Source organism: Drosophila innubila (genome assembly GCF_004354385.1).
Source record: "Drosophila innubila isolate TH190305 chromosome 2R unlocalized genomic scaffold, UK_Dinn_1.0 1_C_2R, whole genome shotgun sequence".
Taxonomy (NCBI): Eukaryota; Metazoa; Arthropoda; class Insecta; order Diptera; family Drosophilidae; genus Drosophila; species Drosophila innubila.
Genome location: NW_022995374.1, coordinates 18,318,817 through 18,344,248, shown reverse-complemented (window position 1 = coordinate 18,344,248; position 25,432 = coordinate 18,318,817). Strand labels below are relative to the sequence as shown.

At 36.6% G+C, this 25,432-nt stretch overlaps 9 protein-coding genes across 14 annotated transcripts in view; 5 read left to right on the top strand and 4 right to left on the bottom strand.

The window, feature by feature from the left end:
• Positions 1–77: 77 nt before the first annotated feature.
• Positions 78–11,634, top strand: LOC117785817 (ATPase inhibitor mai-2, mitochondrial). The gene is made up of 4 exons (XM_034624060.1): positions 78–117; positions 433–520; positions 847–988; positions 11,340–11,634. The coding sequence occupies exons 2-4, from the start codon at positions 471–473 to the stop codon at positions 11,466–11,468; spliced, it is 321 nt and encodes a 106-aa protein (XP_034479951.1). The 5' UTR covers positions 78–117; positions 433–470; the 3' UTR covers positions 11,469–11,634.
• On the bottom strand, positions 1,010–3,352 carry LOC117785759 (protein yellow). The gene is made up of 2 exons (XM_034623976.1): positions 3,112–3,352; positions 1,010–2,305 (listed from the first exon to the last, which is right to left on the bottom strand). Exons 1-2 carry the CDS (start codon positions 3,350–3,352, stop codon positions 1,242–1,244), a joined length of 1,305 nt encoding a protein of 434 aa, XP_034479867.1. The 3' UTR covers positions 1,010–1,241.
• LOC117785812 (major royal jelly protein 3-like) lies at positions 6,063–7,592 on the bottom strand. Its single transcript, XM_034624055.1, has 3 exons — positions 7,098–7,592; positions 6,298–7,041; positions 6,063–6,228 (listed from the first exon to the last, which is right to left on the bottom strand). The coding sequence occupies exons 1-3, from the start codon at positions 7,569–7,571 to the stop codon at positions 6,097–6,099; spliced, it is 1,350 nt and encodes a 449-aa protein (XP_034479946.1). The 5' UTR covers positions 7,572–7,592; the 3' UTR covers positions 6,063–6,096.
• LOC117785811 (major royal jelly protein 1-like) lies at positions 8,768–10,379 on the bottom strand. The gene is made up of 3 exons (XM_034624053.1): positions 9,891–10,379; positions 9,088–9,834; positions 8,768–8,966 (listed from the first exon to the last, which is right to left on the bottom strand). The coding sequence occupies exons 1-3, from the start codon at positions 10,362–10,364 to the stop codon at positions 8,835–8,837; spliced, it is 1,353 nt and encodes a 450-aa protein (XP_034479944.1). The 5' UTR covers positions 10,365–10,379; the 3' UTR covers positions 8,768–8,834.
• Positions 11,635–12,537: 903 nt separating the features above from the next.
• On the top strand, positions 12,538–13,215 carry LOC117785820. The gene is made up of 3 exons (XM_034624062.1): positions 12,538–12,726; positions 12,783–12,864; positions 12,928–13,215. Exons 1-3 carry the CDS (start codon positions 12,674–12,676, stop codon positions 13,123–13,125), a joined length of 333 nt encoding a protein of 110 aa, XP_034479953.1. The 5' UTR covers positions 12,538–12,673; the 3' UTR covers positions 13,126–13,215.
• A 2-nt stretch (positions 13,216–13,217) lies between these two features.
• Positions 13,218–13,627, top strand: LOC117785823 (immune-induced peptide 18). Its single transcript, XM_034624067.1, has one exon. The coding sequence runs from the start codon at positions 13,343–13,345 to the stop codon at positions 13,544–13,546; it is 204 nt and encodes a 67-aa protein (XP_034479958.1). The 5' UTR covers positions 13,218–13,342; the 3' UTR covers positions 13,547–13,627.
• Positions 13,628–13,722: 95 nt separating this feature from the next.
• Positions 13,723–14,940, top strand: LOC117785821. 2 transcript variants are annotated; one of them, XM_034624064.1, is made up of 5 exons: positions 13,723–13,915; positions 13,976–14,036; positions 14,100–14,456; positions 14,508–14,571; positions 14,636–14,940. In XM_034624064.1, the coding sequence occupies exons 1-3, from the start codon at positions 13,824–13,826 to the stop codon at positions 14,238–14,240; spliced, it is 294 nt and encodes a 97-aa protein (XP_034479955.1). In that variant the 5' UTR covers positions 13,723–13,823; the 3' UTR covers positions 14,241–14,456; positions 14,508–14,571; positions 14,636–14,940. The 2 variants fall into 2 exon arrangements, with proteins under 2 accessions (XP_034479955.1, XP_034479954.1); XM_034624063.1 differs by lacking the exons at positions 13,723–13,915; positions 13,976–14,036 and having other exon boundaries at positions 14,274–14,456.
• A 1,496-nt stretch (positions 14,941–16,436) lies between these two features.
• LOC117785818 lies at positions 16,437–17,148 on the top strand. The gene is made up of 4 exons (XM_034624061.1): positions 16,437–16,457; positions 16,537–16,676; positions 16,739–16,799; positions 16,866–17,148. Exons 1-4 carry the CDS (start codon positions 16,452–16,454, stop codon positions 17,013–17,015), a joined length of 357 nt encoding a protein of 118 aa, XP_034479952.1. The 5' UTR covers positions 16,437–16,451; the 3' UTR covers positions 17,016–17,148.
• Positions 17,149–18,447: 1,299 nt separating this feature from the next.
• Positions 18,448–25,432, bottom strand: part of LOC117785810 — a 43,758-nt gene continuing 36,773 nt past the window's right edge. For 4 of the 5 annotated variants that reach the window (XM_034624048.1, XM_034624051.1, XM_034624050.1 and 1 more), the window contains exons 2-5: positions 21,254–21,359; positions 20,928–21,188; positions 20,243–20,489; positions 18,448–20,171 (exon numbers count right to left, since the gene is read on the bottom strand). In XM_034624048.1, coding sequence (XP_034479939.1) covers positions 19,325–20,171; positions 20,243–20,489; positions 20,928–21,188; positions 21,254–21,359 — 1,461 coding nt within the window. In that variant the 3' untranslated portion in view covers positions 18,448–19,324. The remainder of the gene's footprint in view (positions 20,172–20,242; positions 20,490–20,927; positions 21,189–21,253; positions 21,360–25,432) is intronic. The other variant, XM_034624049.1, reaches the window with a different exon arrangement.

The following is a 25,432-nucleotide window of genomic DNA, read 5'->3' as shown; positions in this document are numbered from 1 at the left end:
ATATACATAATGAGTGGCAACTTTGTAACAATTGAAATGGGTGGCAGCACTAAATGCAACCGGCTTCAAAGTACGGCAGCACTCACGCCATACAAGTTTTATACGCAGAAGAGTCGAGTAAGTTTTTTGCGCCATAATAAAAATTCCGAAATATACATATACATTTGTTAATTTATACACAATATACATTGTTTATATATTGTGCAAAGAATAAAAAAAAACGCTGGATATATATTGATATCTGGATACATACAAAAATTGCAAAGTACATATTTGCGTGTATCTACATATGTACATATTTCTGAAGCTTTTCTTTGTTGTTTTTGGTTTTTTTTTCTTTCATTTTTTCCTTTTTTATCGTGAACTGCATCTGTGCTTTGTCTATCGTTTGCGGATCACTGACTGTTTAATACTTATTTTATTTTTCTTTAGATTGTCATCTTAATAATCTACATAACTTATTAAGCAGAATGTTCGTTGTACGTCGTAGTACTGCCCGTTTGTACCCAGCAGGAGTGCAGTAAGTGTTTCAACTCTAATTAAATGCTAATTACCTGACACCTTAATACAAAGTAATAGTTGTTAAAGCACATTGAAAAACTATTTTTCATGGCAGAAGGTGCTCCAAGCACAAACACATACGTAACTGTCGTTAATTTTCTTTTACTGATAAGATAATCTCAATTTGGGAGCCAAAATTTCTTTTCATTTGTCCCGGTACTTTGTATACATGTACATATGTGTTTGTGTGTGTACTACCGACTTCATTATTGCATAACCAACCAAGTGCAATTAAATATTGATTTGTATTTCATATGTATTTGTGTATGACGTTTTCCCCCACAGGTTGGCCAAAATGAGCGGTCAACTCGGTGACTTGGGCAGCGGTGCCGGCAAGGGAGGTGGCGGCGGTGGATCCATTCGCGAGGCTGGTGGCGCCTTTGGCAAAATGGAAGCCGCACGCGAGGAGGAGTACTTCTACAAGAAGGTTAGTGAACTCAGACAAAAATAAATATTTACAATTTATTTAAATATCGTATATGATACATGATTCATAAGCTCGCGCGTATAATTTGCTAGAATGATACTTTCAATTTTCATTAAAATGTACTAAAAAATGTCGAAGAATTGCGAAAACGACCAAAAGTGGCAACTCTGGCTTGCCAAGTGAAAGGCAAAATACTAATATGATACTTTCAAGTTTTGTTTTAGCACAAAAATGAAAATTTTAGGAGATTCGTTTAGTGGCAAGGCAAACCACTGAGCAACTCATGTACCCCACATTTCTGTATGCGAAAATTGACTTCCTGGTAGTTGAGTCCAGAACCAAAAGCCTTCTGCAAACGATTCGATAGCACCCACATTTCCTCTTTTCCCTCATGATTCCTCACAATTTTCATGCCGCTGGGGAACTGCAGTCGCTTCTCATCGTGGATCACTAAAGCTAGATTTTCATGTTTGTACGGCTGACGTATATTCCAGGCCATAATGCTGGGTGGTTGGACAAGGCCGCAGAGTAGCATTCCCGTCTCGCTCATGGCAGTGCCTACACACTGACTTCCCCTCTTGCCCAGCACCACAAACTGATCCAAGGCGATGGTTACATCATTGGGCTTCCACATGCTGCCAGTCCACAAGCTGGCATTGTTGACCACCTGCAGGGGAATGGCCATTTGCCAATCACCCGACAACGAGTGGAAGTATAGCATTCGTTCCATGCGACCAGCCAGTCCATGTGGAGTCAGTGTCAAGGCTACAGTTCCATCCCACAGCTCAAAACTCTCGCCGGCTATGGTGAAGGTGCCAAAGTCTGGATGCGGAGAGGTGTACTTGTTCTCAATGCGCCAGGATTTCTGTGCAGCCACGTCGTAGACCACAATGCCAGCGCCTATGGAATCAGCCATGTACACATGTCCCACATCGCAATTATGAGCATCCAACTCAATAGTGGGAGTCACAAAGCGACTGACTCCGGGTTTGTACAATCCCATTGGCATGCGGTAATGGTGCACCATGTTTCCGCTGGCCAGATCAATGGCATACAGCTGTGGTGGACAGTGTTGTACAAAGTCAATCTCCCCACTGTCCAATATCCACATGCGTCCACATTCGTCAATTAGTGTACGGTACACCGAAGTCAATCCATTGCAGTCGGCTCCATGGGATTGATGCCAATCGTAGTTGGGATAGGCACGCAACTCGGTTCCATTCGCTCGCACCTCGTTGGTCACGTAAGCCAGGGAGTAGGGCACGCCCTTTGCAAATCGCGGTATGGTCACAAATATTGAGGGCGTTTTATCACCATCTGAGAGAAAGTTGAAAGTGAAACATCAGATTATTAAGATTTGTAAATTATATTATAAAAATTATTTGATTTTTTTTTTTTTTTATGGCAAAGTAACTTTTTTTCTAGACCTGAATAAAAATTGTGGGCTTCAATGACCCTAAAAACAAATCCCTGCTGTGCCGGACCTGTGCGCTGTGCAACTGCAGTCAGGTTATAGAAACCTCTGCCCAGAGCCCTGACTTAAACTTCATTGAATATTTGTGTGCATTTTTAAAGAAGAGGGTAGCCAAACGGAGTGTTTGCATTTTGCAAACAACTATATGACGTGAAATTTGTCATTTCTTGTTTTATTTTTGTTATATAACTTATTTTTGTTATTTTGGTTTCACATATAAGGAATACATAAATATATAGATCTGTAAAATAAATAAAATATTGGAAAAAGGGCCTATTAAAACAATTTTATAGTTAAATTTGAATCTGTGTGCCTTTTTTCATTTTGCAAACAATTAATTGATAGATCAAAAATAAGAGTTAAAAGTAATTTTTATTATAGGTACAAATTTAACCGACCTTATTCTGTTTCCCGAAATAAGGTGATATAGAATGTTCTTTATTAATATATCTAAGATTTTGACATTCCACCAAACAATTTATTCATTCTTCACTCTGATTTGCGACCGTAATTAAGATTCTAATTGCCATTCTGCGATAAATCGTACAACTTAATGACGTTCAATTATTATTAGCACCGGTTCAAGCTTAACAAGAATTGTGGCAATGATCGACGGGGGATTAATGGTCATGTGTTATTGAGTACTTACGTGTGTAGTATACATCCACATCAATGGGCACAACGCCATCAGGATTATAGAGTCCAGCACTCAGCACACGTTCACGTTCCTGTGGCGTGGGGAATCCCAGCTCAAGGTTGCGTGCCTCAAATATGCTTTCCAGTGCCTTGGAGTCGTATGCAACGCCATGTCCTTGGGTGTACTGTCCTCTCACAATGGCCAGAAAGCAGTTGAGCAGCGTTAATATCCTTATGCAATGCTGGTTTGCCATGATGCGGTAATCCTTTCACTTTCCTCTGGTCTGCTCGATGTAAGACTCAAATTGTAACTGCGCCAGCGACGCCATCAAACGGCGTATGTCTTTCTAATCCGCCAATCGGCCACAGCTTCGGCTGCCAAACCTGAACAGACCTGGTCAATTGGGTCAGCTTTGCTTTAAACTGGTTTAATTGCACATTAAGAGCGTGCATTGAAATTCTCATTGTAGCCATTTGTCTGCGTCCACTCCCAATTATCAACATCAACAACAACAACAACATAAATAATAAATAAAAACACCAAAATAATAAAAAACGAGCTGGTCAAATTGGTTGTCTCATTATGCATAACTTCCAACGACTTCCAGTCACTTCCAACTTCCACATTGTGCAGCAAATGACGGCAAAGTGGAGTCCATTGGCCCCTCAAATGTTGCAGCTTATTTTTATATCATGTAATATACTACAATGGGGCATTGTGCCGTTATCATCGTGTTTGTCTATTTTGTTTAAAAGATTTCTTTTAGACTTTTTTTAATTCCACTGTAACTCATTTCTTTTGTTAGTGTATTTTATATTCGCATTGCTTGTATAACTTATTTTAACTAATTTTATTTTATACCGGATCCGGTTTTATTTTTGTTAACGAGTTGCTCAAATTAATTCGTTTAAATTCCACATGTCCCACGAGCCCGAGAATCGTCTTTAATTCACAGCATCAGCGATAGGACGATCTTGAACTTTGTAACAAGTTGATTGGCGACGAAATATTCTAGCTGATAACAAGAGAAATTAGAAGTTGATGCGTAGATTTTTTAGTTGGTCAATTCATCAATTATATCGTCTAGTGGGCGACGCAAAATTCGGATGTTCACCTTGTTGGGAATTTTCTGTAAAACAAGTTAACCATAAAACTTTATAAGAGGGATCAGTGGGAGAAGTTAGAAGTTGACATACCCCATGACGTTTGGAGAGCATCCAGAGTTCCTCCTTACCTTCGGCATTTCGGGCTACTTTCATGCCACAAACAATCTGCAACACATTCGATTTGGCTGGCAGATTGGCAAAATTCCGAGTGGTGTATGGTTTATTCGAATTCCAGACGAACAGCTTGTTGGGATTGAAGGTGACGCAGTAGAGATTGCCACGACTGTCAATGGCTGAGGCGGCACATTCGCTATTACGTTTGCCCAGGAGCTTGAACTGATCCGACATTGCCTCTACATTATTTTCCCAGTTCTGGCGTCTGTTGAGAACACTCAAAGGAACCGAATACTCACTGACACTGGCCAGGGGATGGAAATAGAGATTGCGTTTGTCATTGTTGACTGCAAAGATGCCATCCATTAGAGTAAAACTCTCGCCTGCAACAGTGTGTAGTCCATAATCCGGATCTGGATACATAAATCGATGTTCCACCCGCCAAGCGGTATTTTCACTTTGATCGTAGACAACGAGGCCGTGAAAGGTGACATCCGTCACATAAATTATGGTACTGGCACAGTTTCCATCTTGTACCAGTAGACTTAGAGCATTAAAGAGTGAGGCTCCTGGAGTGTAAGTCTCATTGGGGAAACGGAAGCGATGCAGCAAAGTGTCGCTGTTGAGATCGAATTGCAACAGTTGCGGTGCACAATGTTGGACACCACCAACGTTGCCCGAATCGATAACCCACATCTGATTGCACTCCGAGATCTGCAACGATAATTTACTTAAGTATATATCAGTTTGAGATTTCTCCAACCACTTACGGCTACACGAAAAGCGGATGTGATGCGATCACAGTCGTCTCCATTGTTGTTGTGCCAGGCATAGTTGGGATACGGCTGCAACTGTGGCCCATTGGGTCCTTCCTGGTCGGAGACGGTGGCCAGGGTGTAGGGAATACCAGTGCGAAGCCTGGGAATGGTGGTGAACACACGCACCTGTCCATTGGGCAGGAAATGCGGCTGAACATCGATGGGAGCTTTATTCACCGGCAATAAATTTCCATCTGCTTCCGCCTGTTGTCGATCCTGAGGCGCGGCAAATCCGAACTCCAGCTGTTTCCACTGGTACAGTATCTCTACAGTGCGCACTGAAAGACTACTCCTCGCTGCCTCAGCGGCAAGTGCATACCTGAAATATGCTCCAAATACGAGCAGTAAAAGCAGCGTCGAAAATATTTCTTGAAATATCATCTCGAATGATAGCTCAAATGTCAATTGTGGAATGAGATTGTTTGTGTATATCATCAGTCTTTATAGAATAATATTCTTGTTTGCATTGAATATTGTTTTTATGGGACCCTGTATTTAAAAAGTAAAAAGAGTATTTAGTTTTCTGAAAGATAAATGTTTGTAGAATTTCGAAGTTTTTGTATTAATAATTTTAGCTTTTTTATTTTTTATTTTATTGTTTAATTTTTTTTAAAATTTGATATATTTTTTACAAAATAACTACAAGGTCTTCCACAGTTGAGCTTGCTAGTTGTTATTATTTTTGAATTTATTATTTAATTAATTGTTGTCAAGCCAAAGTTATAAATATAGTTTTTTTTTTTTTATATAAATTTTCTTCTATTTTGATAAACCATATATGTATATAAAACATTTTGTCCTGGCTTTAAATCATCTTAGACCACAATTGATAAGAGCTAGAAAGCTTTAATTTACTACGATGATGAGAACTTCAAGTTGGAATTGCTCGTAAAAGTGAGACTTTTATTTTGGGTTAACAGTAGATTCTAATCTTAATTGGATTAGAAGTAAGGCGTAGATTAAGTAAAGATGAGGCGATTGTTCAAGTCATTGCCTCCGGCAAAAAACACTCCACCGTGTATATCGTCGAGCGGGCGTCGCAAAATTCGGAAGTTCATCTCGTTAAAATTTATAGTACCACTGCGAATTTTCTGCAAATAAATATTATCATGGAAATGTATAAAAAGGGGGAAGGCAGAAGATGTAAAGAGTTCATTTACCTGATACGGAATAGACATCATCCAGAGCTCCTCCTGACCAGCCAAGTTACGTGTGACTTTCATGCCACTGACAAACTGCAGTTCATTGGATTCGTCTGGCAGACTTTCGAAATTGGGAGTGGTGTTGGCCGTATTAACAAACAACAACTTGTTGGGATTGAAGGTGACGCAGTAGAGATTTCCGCGACTGTCAATGGCTGAGGCGGCACATGCGCCATTTCGTTTGCCCAGGAGCTTGAACTGATCCGACATTGCCTCTACATTATTTTCCCAGTTTTGTCGTCTGTTGAGAACACTCAAAGGAACCGAATACTCACTGGCACTGGCCAGGGGATGGAAATAGAGATTGCGTTTGTCATTGTTGACCGAAAAGATGCCGTCCATCAAATCAAAGCTCTCGCCGGCAATGGTGTGAAGTCCATAACCCGGATCTGGATACATAAATCGATGTTCCACTCGCCAAGCGGTGTTCGCACTTTGATCGTAGACAACGAGGCCGTGATAGCCAACATCCGGCACGTAGACCATTGTGCGAGCACAGTTGCCACGTGGCGGAGGATCTTGCACTAGAAGATTAGGTGCAATGAAGAGTGAGGCAATTGGAATGTAAGTCTCATTGGGGAATCGGAAGCGATGCAGCAAAGTGTCGCTTTTGAGATCGAATTGCAACAGTTGTGGCGGACAATGCTGCACTGCACCAACCTTGCCCGAATCGATAACCCACAACTGATTGCACTCCGACATCTGCAATGATGTTTCACTTAAGAATATGTCAGTTTGAGATTACACCAACCACTTACGGCTACACGAAAAGCGGATGTGATGCGATCACAGTCGTCTCCATTGTTGTTGTGCCAGGCATAGTTGGGATACGGCTGCAACTGTGGCCCATTGGGTCCCTCCTGGTCGGAGACGGTGGCCAGGGAGTAGGGAATACCAGTGCGAAACCTGGGAATGGTGGTGAGCACACGCACCTTTCCATTGGGCAGGAAATGCGGCTGAGCATCGATAAGAGTTGCCTTCTCCGGCATCAAATTCCCAGCTGCTTCCGCCTGTTGTCGATCCTGAGGCGTGGCAAATCCGAACTCCAGTTTTTTCCACTGCTTCACAGTCTCCACAGAGCGCACCGGTCGTCCTCCTCCGGGACCACGTCCAGTTCCAGTTAGACGACCTCTAGTCGCATCAGCGGCAGGTGCGTAGCTGTTGTACGCAGCCTCAGCGAGACTCGCTCCAAGTATGAAGAGCAGAAACAAAGTTTCTCGTCGACGTAGCATTTCGAATGATGGCTCGAGTGCCAATCGTCTTGATGGAATGGGATAGTCAGCGCTTGTCATCAGGTTTTATTGAATTCTGTTAATGTTTGTATTCAACTTTTTGTTTTATATTAAGACCCTGTACTCGAAAAGTACAAAGGGTCTATCAAGTTTGCCGAAAGATAAAAGTTTTTAAAACTCAGCAGAAAGCGTGGCAGACATCATAGGGTATTTTATACTCTTGATCAGGATTACCTAAAAATTAAGCATTGTTAGAGCTAGACACACCATAATTGGTATGTACGTTTAATTTCTGTGTATCCTAAGCAGTTCAAATTTGTCTTAATTATATTATTAATCAAAATATTCTATTTAAAAGAACTGTTAAATAGATACAGATTCCATATATTCTGTATACAAAGTAATAATAGGTAATAATATCGGCTAAATGTTATTGATCCCCTCTTCAGAAACTTTGATATTCATAATTTTTTTCATATTAAAAAACTTACAGAGTTAATTTTTACGGTCTCCTAAAGTCGAGCTTTCTTGACTGTAACCTTTGCTACTATTTTATTATTATTTTTGGAAGTGATAATTTCTATGCAAAGGGGTCTGTGCTAAATTTGAGCATGCGTCGTTTCTCCCGCAATCTGTTTGGATTATAATTTTATTATTAAACACGGTTTTGTTTTTTGGCGAGATTTTTTTGATTTTACGTTGAGGTATTTTGATTCTTGAAAGTGGCTTTATATGATAGATGCTGTCGGTTAATAATGCGTAGGAAAAATGCTTATCATTTATAGCTATTCAAGAAAGTGAGACAGATTATGGAAGAATTTAATTTTTAATTTAATTTTCCAATTTTGATGCAGAGCAAAAAAAATAATTAAAATGCATTATGACAAAATTAATTCCTCGAGAAAATAGGTTAGGATCTGACATAGTTATGACAGTTTAAAGTTTTTGAAACTTCGAAAAAAGTTAAAATTTCTAAATTTTGATGCTAAACAATATGAGTTGAGTTATCGATTTTTCATGAAAGTCGATTAAATAAATTCATCGAGCTAAAGTAGCTAAAAATCGCTTCTGCGAAAATCGAGTTTTAGATTTTTCGATCTATTTTATATAACTAAATATTATCTTAATAAATGCTGTCTATTTCATACAATTAAAATTGTTTGTAATATTTTATTTTATTTATTTTATTTATGTAGTTATATAGTTCGAATTTTATTTTAACAACTGATTCTTAGCTTAATGGAATTACAAGTTAGATGTAGATTAATTAAAGATAAGACGATTGGTCAGGTCATCGTCACTGGCGAAGAATACTCCACTGTGTATATCGTCGAGCGGACGACGCAAAATTCGGAAGTTCACCTCGTTGGAATTTAATGTGCCACTGGCAATTTTCTGTAAAAAAAAAAGGGAAAGGAAACTTAAAAACCGATTTATAAATAATATTTTAAATAACTTTTAATTTAGGATAGGGAAATACTTGTGCTAGAAATCAATAAAGAAGGATTTCACTCACCTGAAAACGATTGGAGAGCATCCAAAGCTCCTCCTTTCCTTCGGCATTACGTGCTACTTTCATGCCGCTGACAAACTGCAATTCATTGGCTTTAGCTGGCAAATTGCCAAAATTGCGAGTGGTGTAGCGTGTTTTCACATTCCACGCAAAAAGCTTGATGGGATTGAAGGTGACGCAGTAGAGATTGCCACGACTGTCAATGGCTGAGGCGGCACATTCGCTCTTACGTCTGCCCAAGAGCGTGAACTGATCTGACATGGCATCCACTCCATTTTCCCAGTTCTGTCGTCTGTTGAGAACACTCAAAGGAACCGAATACTCACTGACACTGGCCAGGGGATGGAAATAGAGATTTTGTCTGTCATTGTTGACCGCAAAGATGCCGTCCATCAAATCAAAGCTCTCGCCGGCAATGGTGTGACGTCCATAATCTGGATCTGGGTACATGAAACGATTCTCGACGCGCCAAGCAGCATTTGCCCGGTGATCGTAGACTACGAGGCCGTGATTGGTGACATCCGGCACATAGATTATGGTACGTGCACAGTTGCGTGGCGGAGGATCTTGCACAAATAGATTGGGGGCAATAAAGAGTGAGGCACCTGGAGTGTAAGTCTCATTGGGGAATCGGAAGCGATGCAGCAAAGTGTCGCTGTTGAGATCGAATTGCAACAGTTGCGGAGGACAATGTTGGACACCACCAACGTTGCCCGAATCGATAACCCACATCTGATTGCACTCCGAGATCTGCAACGATAATTCACTTAAGTATATATCAGTTTGAGATTTCTCCAACCACTTACGGCTACACGAAAAGCGGATGTGATGCGATCACAGTCGTCTCCATTGTTGTTGTGCCAGGCATAGTTGGGATACGGCTGCAACTGTGGCCCATTGGGGCCCTCCTGGTCGGAGACGGTGGCCAGGGTGTAGGGAATGCCAGTGACAAACCTGGGAATGGTGGTGAACACACGCACCTGTCCATTGGACAGGAAATGCGGCTGAACATCGATGGGAGTTCCATTTTCCGGCATCAAGTTGCCGTCTGCTTCTGCCTGTTGTCGATCCTGTGGCGTGGCAAATCCGAACTCCAGTTGTTTCCACTGATACAGTGTCTCCACAGAGCGCACCGGTCGTCCTCCTCCAGGAGCACGTCCATTGCCGGGACGAAGGCCTCCAGAGGCAGCAGCAGGAGCTGCGTAGCTGTTGTAGGCTGCCTCAGCGAGACTCGCTCCAAGTATGAAGAGTAGAAACAAAGTTTCTCGTAGGTGTAGCATCTCGAATGGTGGGCTTGTTATCAATGCACCAGATGGAATGGGATGGTCAGCGCCTATCAACTGTTTTTATAGAATATTATTTATATTTGTTTTGGTTTTTCGTTTTAATAGTTTGTTTTTTATTTATCAACAGTCTTTATAGAATATTTTTTCTGTATGTTTTTGTTTTTTGTGTTTATTATTATTTTTTTGGAACTGATAAATTCTTTATTCTTCGTTCTATTGCCGCATTTAGTATTATTGACATATAATTAGTAATATTTGCAAGCTATATAAACTATTTGATCAGTTGTATTAATATTAGCCTTGGCTTCAAATTCTACTTTCTTAGTACATTTTTTTTACACTTGGCTAATTTGTTGGGCTCGTTGGTCACGTTAGCGACACTCTGGCTGCCAATTTACAACTAAAACTGGCTCGAAAGCAACGCAGACCCATAACCGATACAGAATAATCTGGTTCAGGTTTAACTTGGGATCGCAGGCAGATGCTGCTGCCAAGAATAACAACAACAAAAAATAAAAAAAAAAAACAACAAATACTGACGACGTTTTTCCCGCAATTTGTTTGGCTTTTATGCTTTCTCAGTCGCACATTGTTAGCCAGCTTTGCTAGATAATAATATGGCTAAAACGCATGAGTTGACTCTTCTATAGGTTGAATATTTTGTTTTGTTTTTTTGGGGAATTTATTCGAATTTTACGTATGCGTGCTAATATTTTAATACTTAATATTCGTGTTGGCTCTCAGGCAATGGGACTTTGGAGCCATGGCTAAGCAGGTTTATAAGGTAAAAGCTGTAGGTTAATAATACTTTTTAGAATGCGACGCTGTCACAATTATCGGCTACTTATAATTAGGTATTTGCACATTTATCATTATTGCTTTTTGCACAATAAATTATACGTTTATTACTTTCATATTTTTCAAATTTTTATCATCTTTCTATAATTGTGTTTACTTTTTTCTACGCAGCAAAGGGATCAGTTGGAGCGCTTGAAGAACGACCAGATCCATCAGGCTGAATTCCATCATCAGCAGATCAAGGAGCACGAGGAGGCCATTCAGCGTCACAAGGAGTTCCTCAACAATTTGCACAAGTGAATCAATCTGGATAAATAAAATCTAAATATCCAATGCGAAACATGTACATTTAAATAAAGGCATTTTAAAGAGGGAACTTTACTGATATTTTTGATTGTACTTAAAGCAATTCCATACACACTTTATAAAGAATGTTCAGTGCCTAAATAAAAATCATTTTTTAATATTTGTTGATTTGTTTTTGTTGAACTTGCATTTGGCTGCTTGCATATCGTTTAATTCCGTAATTTGTATACTATGGTCGTTAACTGGTTTTTGATTAGCATATTCAAAAACGACGTTAATCGACAAACTGACACTAAAATTGTTGAAATTGTTTTGATTTTAAATCTGGCTCAGTTTGTTAAGTGAAAGTTTAGAAAGTTTGATATTAATAATTTTATATATATATAATAGATCCTTCTGTTGGTCGTCTTCAAGCATTAATGGAAAGTTTCACATACTTAGAACTGGTTTTGCGGTATTTGCAGTATCAATTAGCAACCTCAAGATTTGTACGCCACATAAGTACACCAAGCGTCATTCATTAAATTTTACGAGTGCATATTTTTATTCATTCAACTGTAAACAAATTTTGAACTTGACTTTACTTCGGTTGTGAAAAGTTGCTACTCCTCGACAAACGACTTATAAATAAGGAAACATATTTATTTACAGTTTGTTATTGCAATTAAATAAAATTTGAGTTATATGACAAATTAAAATGTAATTAATAATTTCATCACTGAAATAACAACAAATTCTTTATATAGGTCATTGTCAATCCATGTGTATTAAATTAATTAACTACACCCAAATTTAACAACCTTTAAAACTTCTTGCACCGGGTCTTGACATAAAAAAAAATCTGTGGTCTATTAGTTAATCTCACACATCTACCCCAGTATATGTTTAATATTTAAAACGAAAGGAAAAATAGAATAATCGCAATTTAACATTTGCAGGTCATATAAAGAAACTCCCCCCTAAAAGTATGCAATGGAATTTTTAAAAGTCTACAGCACAGTAGCGTCCTGAGATAAAGGGCATGCCTATGATAGGCTTAGCAGAGTCCGTTAAATTTTCTTTTTATTTGCTGTCCGAAGTGATTTGAACAAACTTCACAAAAAATTACATTTGAAAAACATTTCAACTTGGCCTCTTCAAAATTTCGTTAGAGTTGTATAAAAAAATTTATTGCCTAGATTTTTTACCAAAAACAAAGAATGTCCAACTTAATTCGCAAAATTCTTAACCAAACCAAAGACATTACAAATTGGTAAATATTGTTTTTAATTTATAGATATTGAGTAATGAAATGTTTTCATAATTTAGGAAATTTTTGATTAAGAACAATTTCAACTTGGCGAATGTAATGGGCAATAGTCTAGATCTGAAGCTGGAGGAGCTGCGTTTGGTAATTATAGACTAACTTTTAATTATTTTAAACAGATTTTACTATTTATTTAAAAATCTACAGGAACGCTCTCAGCTGGAGGCACGCGCTAAGACGCTGATGCAGAAGCAAAGATCCGCGGAGTCCATGTTGACGGACTTGACGCGCAACATAAAGCAAATGGAATTCGACATTGTTCAGATGGAGAAAGAGAAGACGCAAATGATTGCACCTGAGGAAGCGGAATCACAACAAGCGTCAAACAGTCAACAGAAGGGATAGAGACAGAGCAAGCGAATGAAAGAGCAAGCAAAATAGTCGGGGATGTTCTCATTTGTTATCAGTGACACAAATGATCTTTGTTTTACAAAAAAAAAAACAAAAAATCACTTAAGGGGCTTCACCTAAATGAACAGAGCTAAGTCAAAATAGCTATATAAACACAGCTCTTACCCAACTCTGATCAGTAGTCAAAAACAAACGGGAAGTAAGAGACATCATGAAATTCATCGCACTGTGCAGTCTGCTGTTGGCCTTGTGCGCCGTTATTGGACTCCTGCCCGCATCCTCAGCGGTTCCCTCGCGGGACAGTGGTGGCAACAGCTGGAGAGGTGGCTCATCTGGATCAAAGATACAGCAGCGGCCGTTCTATTACGATGCACCCATAAGGAGGCCTGGTCAACCCCAGACTAGATACGCTTAACCCTTGGGCGTATACTTACTTTGCTATAAAAATTATAGTATATCTTATAAAATAAATTAATATAAATTTAGAAAAAAAATACATGACTCATTTGAATAAAGGGTATTTGCTAGTCAAGCTTACCCGCGTTTGTGCTCGTAAACTTTCCCAACTATTTAGCCTTACTTTAGCTTTCAAAATTAGAACAAACTTTTTCATATACAACTTTATCCCAAAATTTGAAATTTGTATTCTGCACCATTTTTTTTATCTTCAAAATTCAAAGTTCTACAGTTGAATGGCTCAAACTATGCAAACTTTCGCGATAATGTTTGCTAAAAATATTAAATTATTGCAGCCCCAACAACTTTGCTGTCAACAAATGATTAAGTGAGTTTTTTTTTGTGAGTTATTCAAAGCGCAATTAGTATTTTATACAATGAATTGTAGATACTCTGAAAAGATCTATGAGGCGGGAAAGGCAAAGGAAAATGTGCACTTCTTGAAAGAGGTTGGATCTATTAAGACTTTAATATAATATTTAGTTACATTTATTTCATTTAATTTTAATTAGCAACGGGAGCATCTCAAGGAATTGCGCAGTAAAATCATTAAGGAAAGGGATCTGATAAAGGAGAAAATGAATCAACTAGATGAGCAAATTGAAAGTATTAAAAAGAAGAACACGGAACGAAAGAAGCAGAATAATAATTAGATATGAATCAAAATTCGAAGGCACTTTTTAATATGACAACAAATGCTACGTTTTTCTATTTGTTGTCAGTCTCTAGATTTTTATTCAAAATTATTCGAAAAATATCTAAAAATTTTGGGTGAACATTATGGAATGTTTCTTAAGCTCGACATGCAGAAATGCTCGAAAATTATTTCAGCTTCAGCTCCAGAAAGCTTCGCTTCTTCAAAATATCAAGTGAGTGCCTAAAAATGCTCACTTTTTAAAGTCTTTAATTCTTTTGTCTAGGTTTTTTAGCGGTAAAATGTATTCCACTCGAAGTCCAACTGGAAATACAAGCAAATTAAAAACAGTATGTATTCAAAATCTTAATGCAGTTGGCAATAATATTACTTAAATTTTTTTCATATTCATAGCTACATAAACAACTTGGGTTTTTGAAGAGCAGAGCACTCGATGAACGAAAGGAAATTGATGCAAAAATCGCAAAATTGCAAAGGCGCATCGAACGTATTAGAGATCAGTTAAGAAAAGCTGCTGCCTCAAAGCAAGCTGATTATAAGAAAACAATACAAAAGGAGGAGTAACCGTATTTATTGCTAGGGATCATAGAAGATGCACACATACTCATCTGCCTTCCTTTCTCATATGAGCTTTTCGCATTTAACTTTTTCTGTATTTTTAATCATTTCGAAATAGACTTTTCTTAGTTCACACAAAATGAAATGTTTTTATTTTTAATCCAATATTTGAATTGGCAACATTAATAATAATAATTTCAGCATGACGAACCAAATCTATATTCCGCCTAAAAGTATGCAACAAATTGTATATTCGAAATCACAGTAGTTAAACAATAATTTTCATAGAATGAATTTAGCCTTTCTTTAACCTTCAATGTTATAAAACTTGCAAAGCCTTTTTTATTATTTCATAAATTTCTTTTGATCTTCAAAATTCTAACTTTTCGGATACCATGATGTTCATTGTGCAAATTACTTCAGCGGTTGTTGCAAAGAACGCAAAGATATTGCTGCCATCGCCACATTACATTCAACAAATATTTCCGTAAGTTTTATTCTAAACAGAGATAATTTTTTAAAATTAATATAATATAACGACCTATAGATACTCTGATAAGATCCGTGAAGCGGGCAAGGCAAAGGAAAATGTTCACTTTCTGCAATTGGTTCGATTTTGATTCGTTATTTTATAATAGTAATAACTTTTCAGCTTCTAAATTTATGTATTTCTTTCTCTTAGCAACGCGAGCAGCTGCAGAATCTACGCGAAAAAATATTAAAAGAAAAAGAGCTAATTAAGGAAAAAATGGATGAACTAGATGAGAAAATAAAAACTATAAAAAAGAAAAACAAAAAAGAAAAACAGAAAAAAAATTAGAATCTTAAAGCCGTGGCATGCACCTACTTTATATACAAATTACCTACATTTTCAAAGCTCCTTTCGATATTTTAAATTACTTGTATAACAATATTTGAATGTTAAATTACATTGTGAGAAGATCTAAGAAATTATTGAAATAAAAATAGAATCGTTTCCGAATTGCGCCTTAAGAACTTTATTTAAAGGGATAACTTGAGAAAACTTTCTTAAAATTGATATAAATAACTAGAAAAACTTTTCTCTCTAGGGCTCATTGAAGAAACTCTCAAATCAGATGTTTATACATCAAAAATATTATTCTAGTCTTCTGTCTCTTTCGAAATACACTTATTATTATTTATCTCAAAATTGTTTTTGTTGTAGTTTCTCATTATGAAAAGTATATTTGGCGTCTCATACCGATGTGTTTTCACCCTATTAAAGCCTCAACAAACTTGGAATAAACTACATTTAAAGTAAGTTCTAACTTATCTGTTCGACGTCATGTAATAAGTCATGTTTAATTATTTCAATGGAACTTTCTAGATATTATGCCAAGGAAATTTATGAGAGGGGCAAAGCGAGGGAGAATACTCATTTTTTAAAAATAGTTTGTATTTAAAAAAATGTGTTTTCTTTTTTAATATGCATGTTTTCTATTATTACAAAAGCAATATGAACAGCTGATAAAGCTAAGAAGGAAAGTACTTAAGGCACAAAGACAACTGGATAGGCAAATCGAACAGCTAGATAGTGAAATGGCAGAGGTCGAAAACAAATATCAAGGCAGACATCGAAAGGAATAAACGCAATAGACTTTTAAATATATATAAAAAACTTTTTAATAATATGACGGTAAGCATTTAAAAATTTGGTTCCTCAGTAATCCATGAAAATAATTTCTCACTTTTTGCCTTGAGAGTTTGAAATTCAGGTAAAAAGAAATTATTTTTGTGTTAAGTTTCTCAAAATTGGAATACTGTTTCATACATTGGATATGGAAAGCTTGTTTGGTTTCAGGTTTAAAAGTGCTGATAACTTTTTAAAGCCCCAACGATTATATTATGGCCGAGAGTGAGTATTTGACGATCTGAGATGCCATTAAAACAAGCCCTTAAATCCTTATTAATAACTAGATACTCCAAAAGAATTTATGAAAAAGGCATAGCCAAGGATAATTTATATTTTTTAAAATTGGTATGTATTTTTATTAAATCTGTATTATAAAATATTATTTAAAAATAATAATTTATCTATCCATAGCAATACGAAAAACTGCTGTTACTGGCGAGAGCGAAATTTAGAGAGCAAAGAAAACTTAAGAGGAAAATCAAAGAACTCGCAAACGAAATCGATAAAGTGAAAGAAAGGATAGATGAGAAGGAAAATAGAAAATTTCAATTAGATTTCTGATGGACTCGAAATTTTCGAGTAGCCAGATCTAGTCCAAGTAGGCGATTTAAAAATAATACTTTCATTGTGCCTAAATTCCAAATGTACTTAATCATTCTAAATTAAAAGCTTGTTTAACAATTTTGAAATTTTTTTTTTATAACTTTTTTTGTATATATATATTTATGATGCAACCTGCTTTGAGAGTAGTCAAGACTTTAAGCTTGTTAAAGCCGACATCGGATTGTATTTCTCTCGCCTACATTTACATCTTAAGAAAATTTAACCAAGATGCCTATGAAAGAGCCAGAGCCTTGGAAAATGGACATTTTTTGAAAATTGTCTGTATAGAAAATGATTTTCTGTTGCACAATAACTAAAGCTCACTTTTATTATAACAGCAAATTGAACAGCTGAAGGAATTACGCAATAGAATGATTCAAAAGGAGCAACAGGATCAAAATAAAGATGTAGTGCGAGAAGAGATGAAAATTCGAAGCGAACAAAAGGGAACAACAAAGTAAGCTGAGAGTTGAAATTTGAATTTGTTGATGGAAATATGAATATGAGAAAACTGGAAAAACAACAACAAAGAAGTAAGCATTGCTGTTTTCTACACAAATTTCCAAAAAGAAAATTCCAAATTCTACCATGTGGAGCTGTTTCAGGCACAGATGTGTGGCAACCAATTTTGCGGGGAGGAAAAATCCGTTACCTCAACAACTGCGCCTGTTATCAGACGACGAGAAGATCAAAAAAATGGAAAAGAAGGTAACAAGATATTTTAATCTCAAATCTAACAGATATTAAATTCATTTTGATTTTAGAATTTGGCACTTTGGAGTAAACAAATTGGTGAATTAATTCGGGTAAGGAAAATTATTAATGGTGTTGAACTTATAACAATTTTCTTGTTGCTTAGAAGCGGGATTTGCTGGCGCTTATCGGTGAATATATTGATCTACAGGAGCAATATGTAGTTACAAAATTGCATAGCAACAAAAAGATGCTGAAAATTGCGAAAGAGTCCTGCAACATGAATAATCCTTAGTCAAGTGGAAAAGCCCCCTTAAAAGAAACAAAGCAATACCCCAAGAAAAAAATGTAACTTTCATAAGCTTTCCATATTATTATTTTTTTTTTATTCAAAATAATTTGCATTTCTCATTTACATTCTGAAGTCAATAAACAAATTCAAATGCTGCTTCCGAAGATAAGTTTCTCATTTGTTTATAATGTTTATATATATAAATGTTTTTTTTTTTATATATATATGTATATTGTATAGACAACATTTGAAACAAAAAATGTGTGAAGATAATTGGAAATTAATATGGCAATTACAGGAAAAAACATTTCGACATTAGAACTAGACAAAATAAATACAAATCAGCATTCAAATTTCGTTACAATTTAAAATAATAATAGATACGCGTAGAGTAATGTTATTGTTTGTGTGTGTGTGTGTGAGTAACTTAGGTCTACAATAAGATAAAGATAAAAAGATATTGTGCATTTCGTTAGTCGAACTGAAGTCAAAAATAAGTATAAGTACATTTTAAAATACATTTGTGGTAAGTAGTTTGTGTCAGTGTATGTGTGTGTGCGTGTGTGTGTGTGTACATTTGAGCAACTTGGAGAAGAGTTACAAGTACAAATACAACTACAAATACAACTAGAACTAAGTACAAACTAAAAACTTTAATGCAGGCGCGGGCGTATTCAAAAATTCACTTGACTTGGTCAAGTGCAGAGCCCCAAAATACGCCTACTTTTGCCACTCTCCCCCAACACAACAGCTATGTGTGGGTGTTGTGTATGTGTGTGAGGTAGGCTGTATGCATGGGCTGCTGAGTGTGTGTGTGTGTGTGTGAAAGGGGGAGAAGTGCTTTGAATAATTTTAAAATAATATGGCATACTTTTGTGCGCCTTTGCAGCTGCAATTGAAAAGAGCTGCCAATCTATGTGTGTGTGTGTGTGTGTGTGTGTGTGGAGGTGTGTGTTTATATATGCTTCTAGCTTTTAAATACTGGTCAAAAACAATGCCAGGAATGTTGTGAATGCAGCTCAATTGTAACTGTTTGTGTGTGTGTGTGTATCTGTGTCTGTTTTTGTTTTTGTTTACAAAATCATATACTTAGTCTAAACTTTAACTTTAGCTACGCCCTATGTGCTATATATATATATATTTATATATATATATGTATGTGCTAAGTGCTACAAAGTTACAGTCTACAACTAAAACAACGATCGATCCAAAACGATGATGATCCATGATTTTTGATGATTATGATGATAATCAAGCAATTAACAAGCCAAAAAACGCGTCTCTAACTGGGCAATCGCTTGCTGGCCAATTCCTGTAGCTTCTGCAGCGCCAGCGTCTTGTTGATCTCCACGAGATCGCGACTATGTTTGGCCGCCTGCAATTGCACCTCGAGTATCTTCATGCGCATCATGTGCTCCTTGCTCTGCATCTCCATGAACAGACGCAGCTCGAAGGAGTTGCCAGCAGTTGTGGTTGCACTGCTGTTGCTGCCGCTGCTGTTGCTGCCACCGACCACGCCTACGCCCACTCCGCTGACACTGCGCTCCAGCGCTTGACTCTCGGTGGATTGTGGCACTGTTGTGGACAATGGAAGTGGCAACGTTGTCGCTTGCTCCTCGCTGGCCAGACTGCTGCTGCTGGTGCGCTGGCGCTTGGCCATTGGTTTGGGCAGCTCATCATCATCCTCATTGTTATTGTTATTGTTGTTATGTTGCTGTTGCTGCTGCTGCTGTTGTTGCAGTGCCACCGCTTGAGCCTGATGCTGTTGTATGGCAGCTGCTGCTGCGGCCGCTGCACTTGGGAATTGTCCACTACGCAAGGCGTTGAGTGCCTCCAGCGTTGCGGATATGTTGTTCATGTTAAAGCTGGGCTGAAAGCCGGACATATCACCGCCAGTGGGTGGCATAAAGGCGCCTCCAACGGCACTCGTGTCCAGCGCGGCGGCAGCGGCAGCGACAGGACTCTCAGCATCGTGCAGACCGTTGCGACTGTGATTGGGCGAGACGCTGAGACGTTCGCCATTTAAGTGGATATCATTGCTGTGATTATTGTACGTTTCGTTAAAGGTCTCATTAGTCTCCTCCTCCTTGATGTCCACATCGCACAGCTCCTGCGGCGGCGTGCGGCTGCTATAAATCATAAATAAGAATAAATCAATTTATTAGTTGTGATTTTACTTAACAATTGTAGCTTCACTTACTCATCCATGTCATGCTCATCGGCATTGAATTTGTAGTCATCGCGATATTCAAAGTCCTCCTCAAGCGCCAACGGAATCTTGGAGTAGTCAATGCCATCAAGTGCCTCCGACTTGCACGCCTTTTTCGCCTCCTGCATAAAGTCCCAAACCTCAAAGGTGAACGGCGACGGCTTCTTACGATCGGCCACCTCAGCCCCGAATCTGGCAAGACGATTATTATAGTCCAGAATCTCATTACGTGTGCAGGCTACAAAGAATATATAGAAAAAACAACAATTATTAAATGATCTTTATAGTTAATCTTATAATTGTCAATGAAATTTATAATAATATTAAGAATATCATATATAAAAAATTAAAATAAAAATTAATTTGGGAAATATAAGTTCAAAACAATATAGCTTGCAAATTAGAACTAGAATCTTGAAATTGGGTGGTCAAAAAAAATGAATGTACAACATAAAAATTTGTTTATTAAACATTCATTTTGATGCAGAATCAAATTTTACGTAGAATAATTCAAAAGTTGATATTCTACAAGGAAATCGGTTAAGTTTTGACAAAGTTGTGACAGTTTGAAGTTGTAGATAAAGTGTTGAAATTTTCTTCTTAGTTTATGATTTGTTCCTTTAATTTTTAAATAAATATACTTTTTTTCAAAATATATTAGTTTGATAATACACACCTTTCATGCGTCGCCATTGTTCCTTGAGACGATTGCAGGTGCGATCTGTGCCAAATTGATTTGAAAACTTTTGGTGTATAATTTTCCAGGCCTTGTTCTTGACTGCAGTAAGTCCAGCATCGAGTCGTTTATTCTCAATGATGCGCATATCCTTGCGGCACAAATCCAGCAAGTATTTCTTCTCCTGATGATTCCAGTTCTGTGTTCGCTCCCGTTTCTTATACATGTTCATCGACGGACTGTTCATATACTGAGTCATCTCTGTATGCCAATAATAGATGTTATTATTAGTTTATGATGATAAGAATGATTTGTGAGTGCTTTACCTGTCTTTAAATCGACACCCTCCAGCAAATTGTGATTGGTGCTTTGCCAGTTGGCGGCGATTTTCATAAAAGCCTCCAGATCGTTGGCTGTATATTGTTTGTTCACCTGCAAATACGAATTTACAATAATAAATTAGTATAATTGGCAATCAAATAAGTATTCTAATTCTATATTAATTCCCAAATCCTTTTCCACTCCCAGACTTGTTATTAAAAACATCTTGTTGTACCCGAAAATCGAGCTACTTGGGCATGCAAAACTTGTACGCTTTTGAGACTTGTGAAATGCTTTAAGACGCACTTGAAGATTCATTGAACCTCATTTTCGACTTCAATTCCACACATCAATAAACAGTGAGAGCAAAAAATACAAGTATTCAAAACAAAAGGATTCAAGTTCTCTGTCTCTCACTTTTTAATTTTATTATTATTCTGATGCTTTTGTTTTTTTTTTTGTGGATGATTTCTGACATCGACTGACATCGTCTGATATGGTGGGTATATGCGGCCACATTAATTGATTTTCAATTAGCCAACAGACAGCAATTCCAGGCCCAGAAAGGGGGCGGGGCAATGGAGCTGTATAAAATCCGTTTGCAGGCCATTTTGAAATGGGCTAAGAAATTATGAATAACAATGATTGAAAATGCATTTGTATAAAATGTATAAAAAATTAAAAAAATAAGAACATTCACATAAAATGGCTAACAAACAGCTGCCGACATTTTGCTGCCTGTCTGACTGTGTGTGTGTTTGTGTGTGCAAGTGTGTGTGCGAGTGTGTTTCTAAGGGGCGATCAAACATCACACTGACAGACAATTATATTAAGATCGTATACACTCAAATACACTGACACAAATTCTTCATATTACTTTACACACATACTTGTACATATTCGTAAGTATTGGTGCTTGTCACCTTGATTTGAAGTTTGATTTTAACTGGTAACAAATCGACGCAATGGTTTTAAATAAAAACTAAAAGATAGTTTAAGCTTTATAAATTTTATAGAAATTAACGGCAAATTCACAAAAATCATTCAGTTTATTAGAAATAAGCAAATAGATAGTTAATAATAAAAAACTATGGTGTTTTTTTACACTTGCCATTAATTAAATATTTAAAAAAATTACTCTCAGTTTATTAGTTTTATTTTTTACATATAACCTTAGAAAAAATACTTTAACTGTCACACATTAATAGTAGCAGAAATTCTGGGTTTTTCTCTCTCTTTTAATTACTTTATTTCACATAAAAGTTACAAATAGTATAACACTATTTTTAATGGTATGTATTTATTTAATTAATTCAATGTTACGCTCTTTTAAGTTCTTTAACAACTTAACTATTTAATAATCGTAATTTAATCACCTTGGTATCATTTATGTTAATCTGTTAAAATTCCGTCATAATCAAGTTCGACCCACTGTGCCCGACGGCGCTGCCGCAAATCGTCAATCTTTAAGTACGTTTTATTGTGCTTTATTTAATTTCATTTCATTTCGATTTTTCAGTTCGCTGTTCCCCCTCCCCTTTACTTATTCGTCCGTCTCCCCCCGCACCCCCGAACCCCTCCCCGACACCCTAAAAACACCCGCACAAACTTCTCTTAACGCTGCTCCATCGCCATGTGTTCAATATTTTTATGCCGTATCTGATTTACAATTTGCATGTATGAAGGAATGTTTGAATGGATATGTATGAGTATTTAATGGGTATATACGAATACATACAATGAGTACATACATTAGGGAGTGAACTCAGTCATTGAGCGAACGCAAATTATTGTGACGATTATGATGATTATACTTATTATTCTTTACTTTATATTTATTAAAAGTTGATAATTGTTGCGCATAATATATTAAAACTTTAGATCTTTCTTGATTGGATTCATTTAAATGCGTGTCGGGTGTATGAACAATGTGGCATAAAGCAATTGTTGAATCGGCTCTGAGAAGTGATCTTAGAAAAAGTATCTACAAGATACTTTTAAAATTTTCACCAATCTCTAGATTTAATTGAAATGTTGGTGGTTTAATTTTTCGGTGTCACATAAATGGATTGCCAACTCTCAAAATTTTTATTTTATAAAACGATTACATTTATTTCCCTATACGAAATTAATTTTAATTCAATAAATTTTTTTTTAACTTGAACTTTCTAACTTTAGTCAATAGCTTAATTAATAGAAAGTTTAAGATATTTCGTTTAACTTTTAAAGCCATTATTGTCCAATATTTCTAGTTGTTCCACTTGAATTTTTGGCACTCACGTCAATAACAACTTAAAGTGAGTTAACAATAACGTTTATAATAATAAAAGTAATCATTCCAATCAATTGTGAACATTAAGCATTGAAATTAAACAACAACAAAAAACTGGTTTATATATTATTAACGTACTTGTGGTTGTTGTTGTTTTTTTAATATTGAAACCAAAAAATAATTATTGTTAGTGCTTTACAATTTTGTGGAACCTACACACAATAACGGCGACAAAACACATACATAAATATGTGTTAACCTTGTGCCTTAAAATAAAGCACGGCATTGTGAGAGGGCCCACAACCACCAAAAAATCAGTTAGTAACTGTCTGCCCCCGCCCCCTATAATGTGTGTGTGTGTGTTTAGAGTAATTACGTCAAATTAACAATGTTATTAGATGTACATATAGTATACGCCTTGCTTAGTGCAGTGAACTATTTTTGTCAAAGATGTTAAAGCCATGTTACAGTTCAGAACGTCTTTTTATAGCCTCTATATAAGTACAGCTAAGAGGGCAGACATAACTACATAGATATATACATATGTAAAGGCATTTATCTAGCCAAGTACGTGATTCATTAAACTCTGTACCACTTGAAAAATGATCCAACAGATTCTATTTCCTCGAATTAGTTGAAGATTCATTTGGAAGTTTGAGTTTTTAGCCTTACTAAAAATCTGTTTAAGTTAAAGCATCAACAAAAAATATATTTAAAATGAATTACACCAAATTGTTACAGCGCAACTTTTTTGGGTATTTCTATTTATTTTGTTTTCTTTTTGACTCGTTTCGTGCGTCGTAGCATAAATTTATGTTTTATCATAATTACAGCAAGAAGAAATACTAAAAAATAATAAAACTGAAATGTCATCGAACGTTCAAGTGGGGTAAAGTAAAGTACAAAAAAAAAAAAAAGAACGTGGAAACTCGAATAACCCAAACCTTAAATCATACGCTACAATTGGGAATTGTGTTTGGGATTTTAAAATTTTTCTTTCTCTCTCTTTATTATAGTTTTCTGGATGAATTCAAGTGGCATCGAGCATTGATTTGTATAGTGTTTATTGTTCTAACGTCGCAGTACTCAAATCGGTTCCCATTTCCATTCCCATTGAAGTGGAGTTGTTTTTTTTCCCTCTCCTCTGTTCCTGCTCCCACTTGATATACCCTTTCATTTCTCTGTTTAAGTACTCGCACATATTTCTAGTATTAACATATGCATTTTGCCTATTTTTTTATTCATATATAAATATATAACTCGTAACTCGAACAATTTTGTTATAATTTGGACAAAGTCGTCGTCGCAGCTGACGGAAATTGACTCATGGCTGGCGAATTATGCTCCAGGTGTGCATGACACTGGCGCTGCCAACAACAAATTTATTAGAAATTGCTACAAACACACAACCACACACACACACACACATACAAACGACTTATGCAAACAAATAAACTAATTTCATGACGCACACGCGCGCGCGCCTGCGCAGTTGGTTCCACTGACGTCGCCGTCGCCGTCGCTGTCGACGTCGTCGTGTGCTACTTACAATTGTAACTAGCTAAAAAAAATATAAAAAACAACTATGATTTTTTTTTAAAACCAAACGTGCCTTTGTTTACTTCCCAGCTCTAACCTGGCCTACACCCAAAAAAAACAAATGCTGGAAAAAGCGTCGCGAGTTCAGTGACATTTTTTCTATTTCATTTTTCGAATACTCTTTTCGAGAGTACTATAACTAAACTGTTACTTGTAACACGACAATAAAGGATACTTTTCGAAATTAAATACATATTTTAGACAAATGGATTAGAAATATACGCTCAGATATTTATGTTATGCAAGTCGCGGTGAACCAAGCAAAATAGGATAAGGATGATAAATAATGAAAATATATTTTTATTTTGATAAA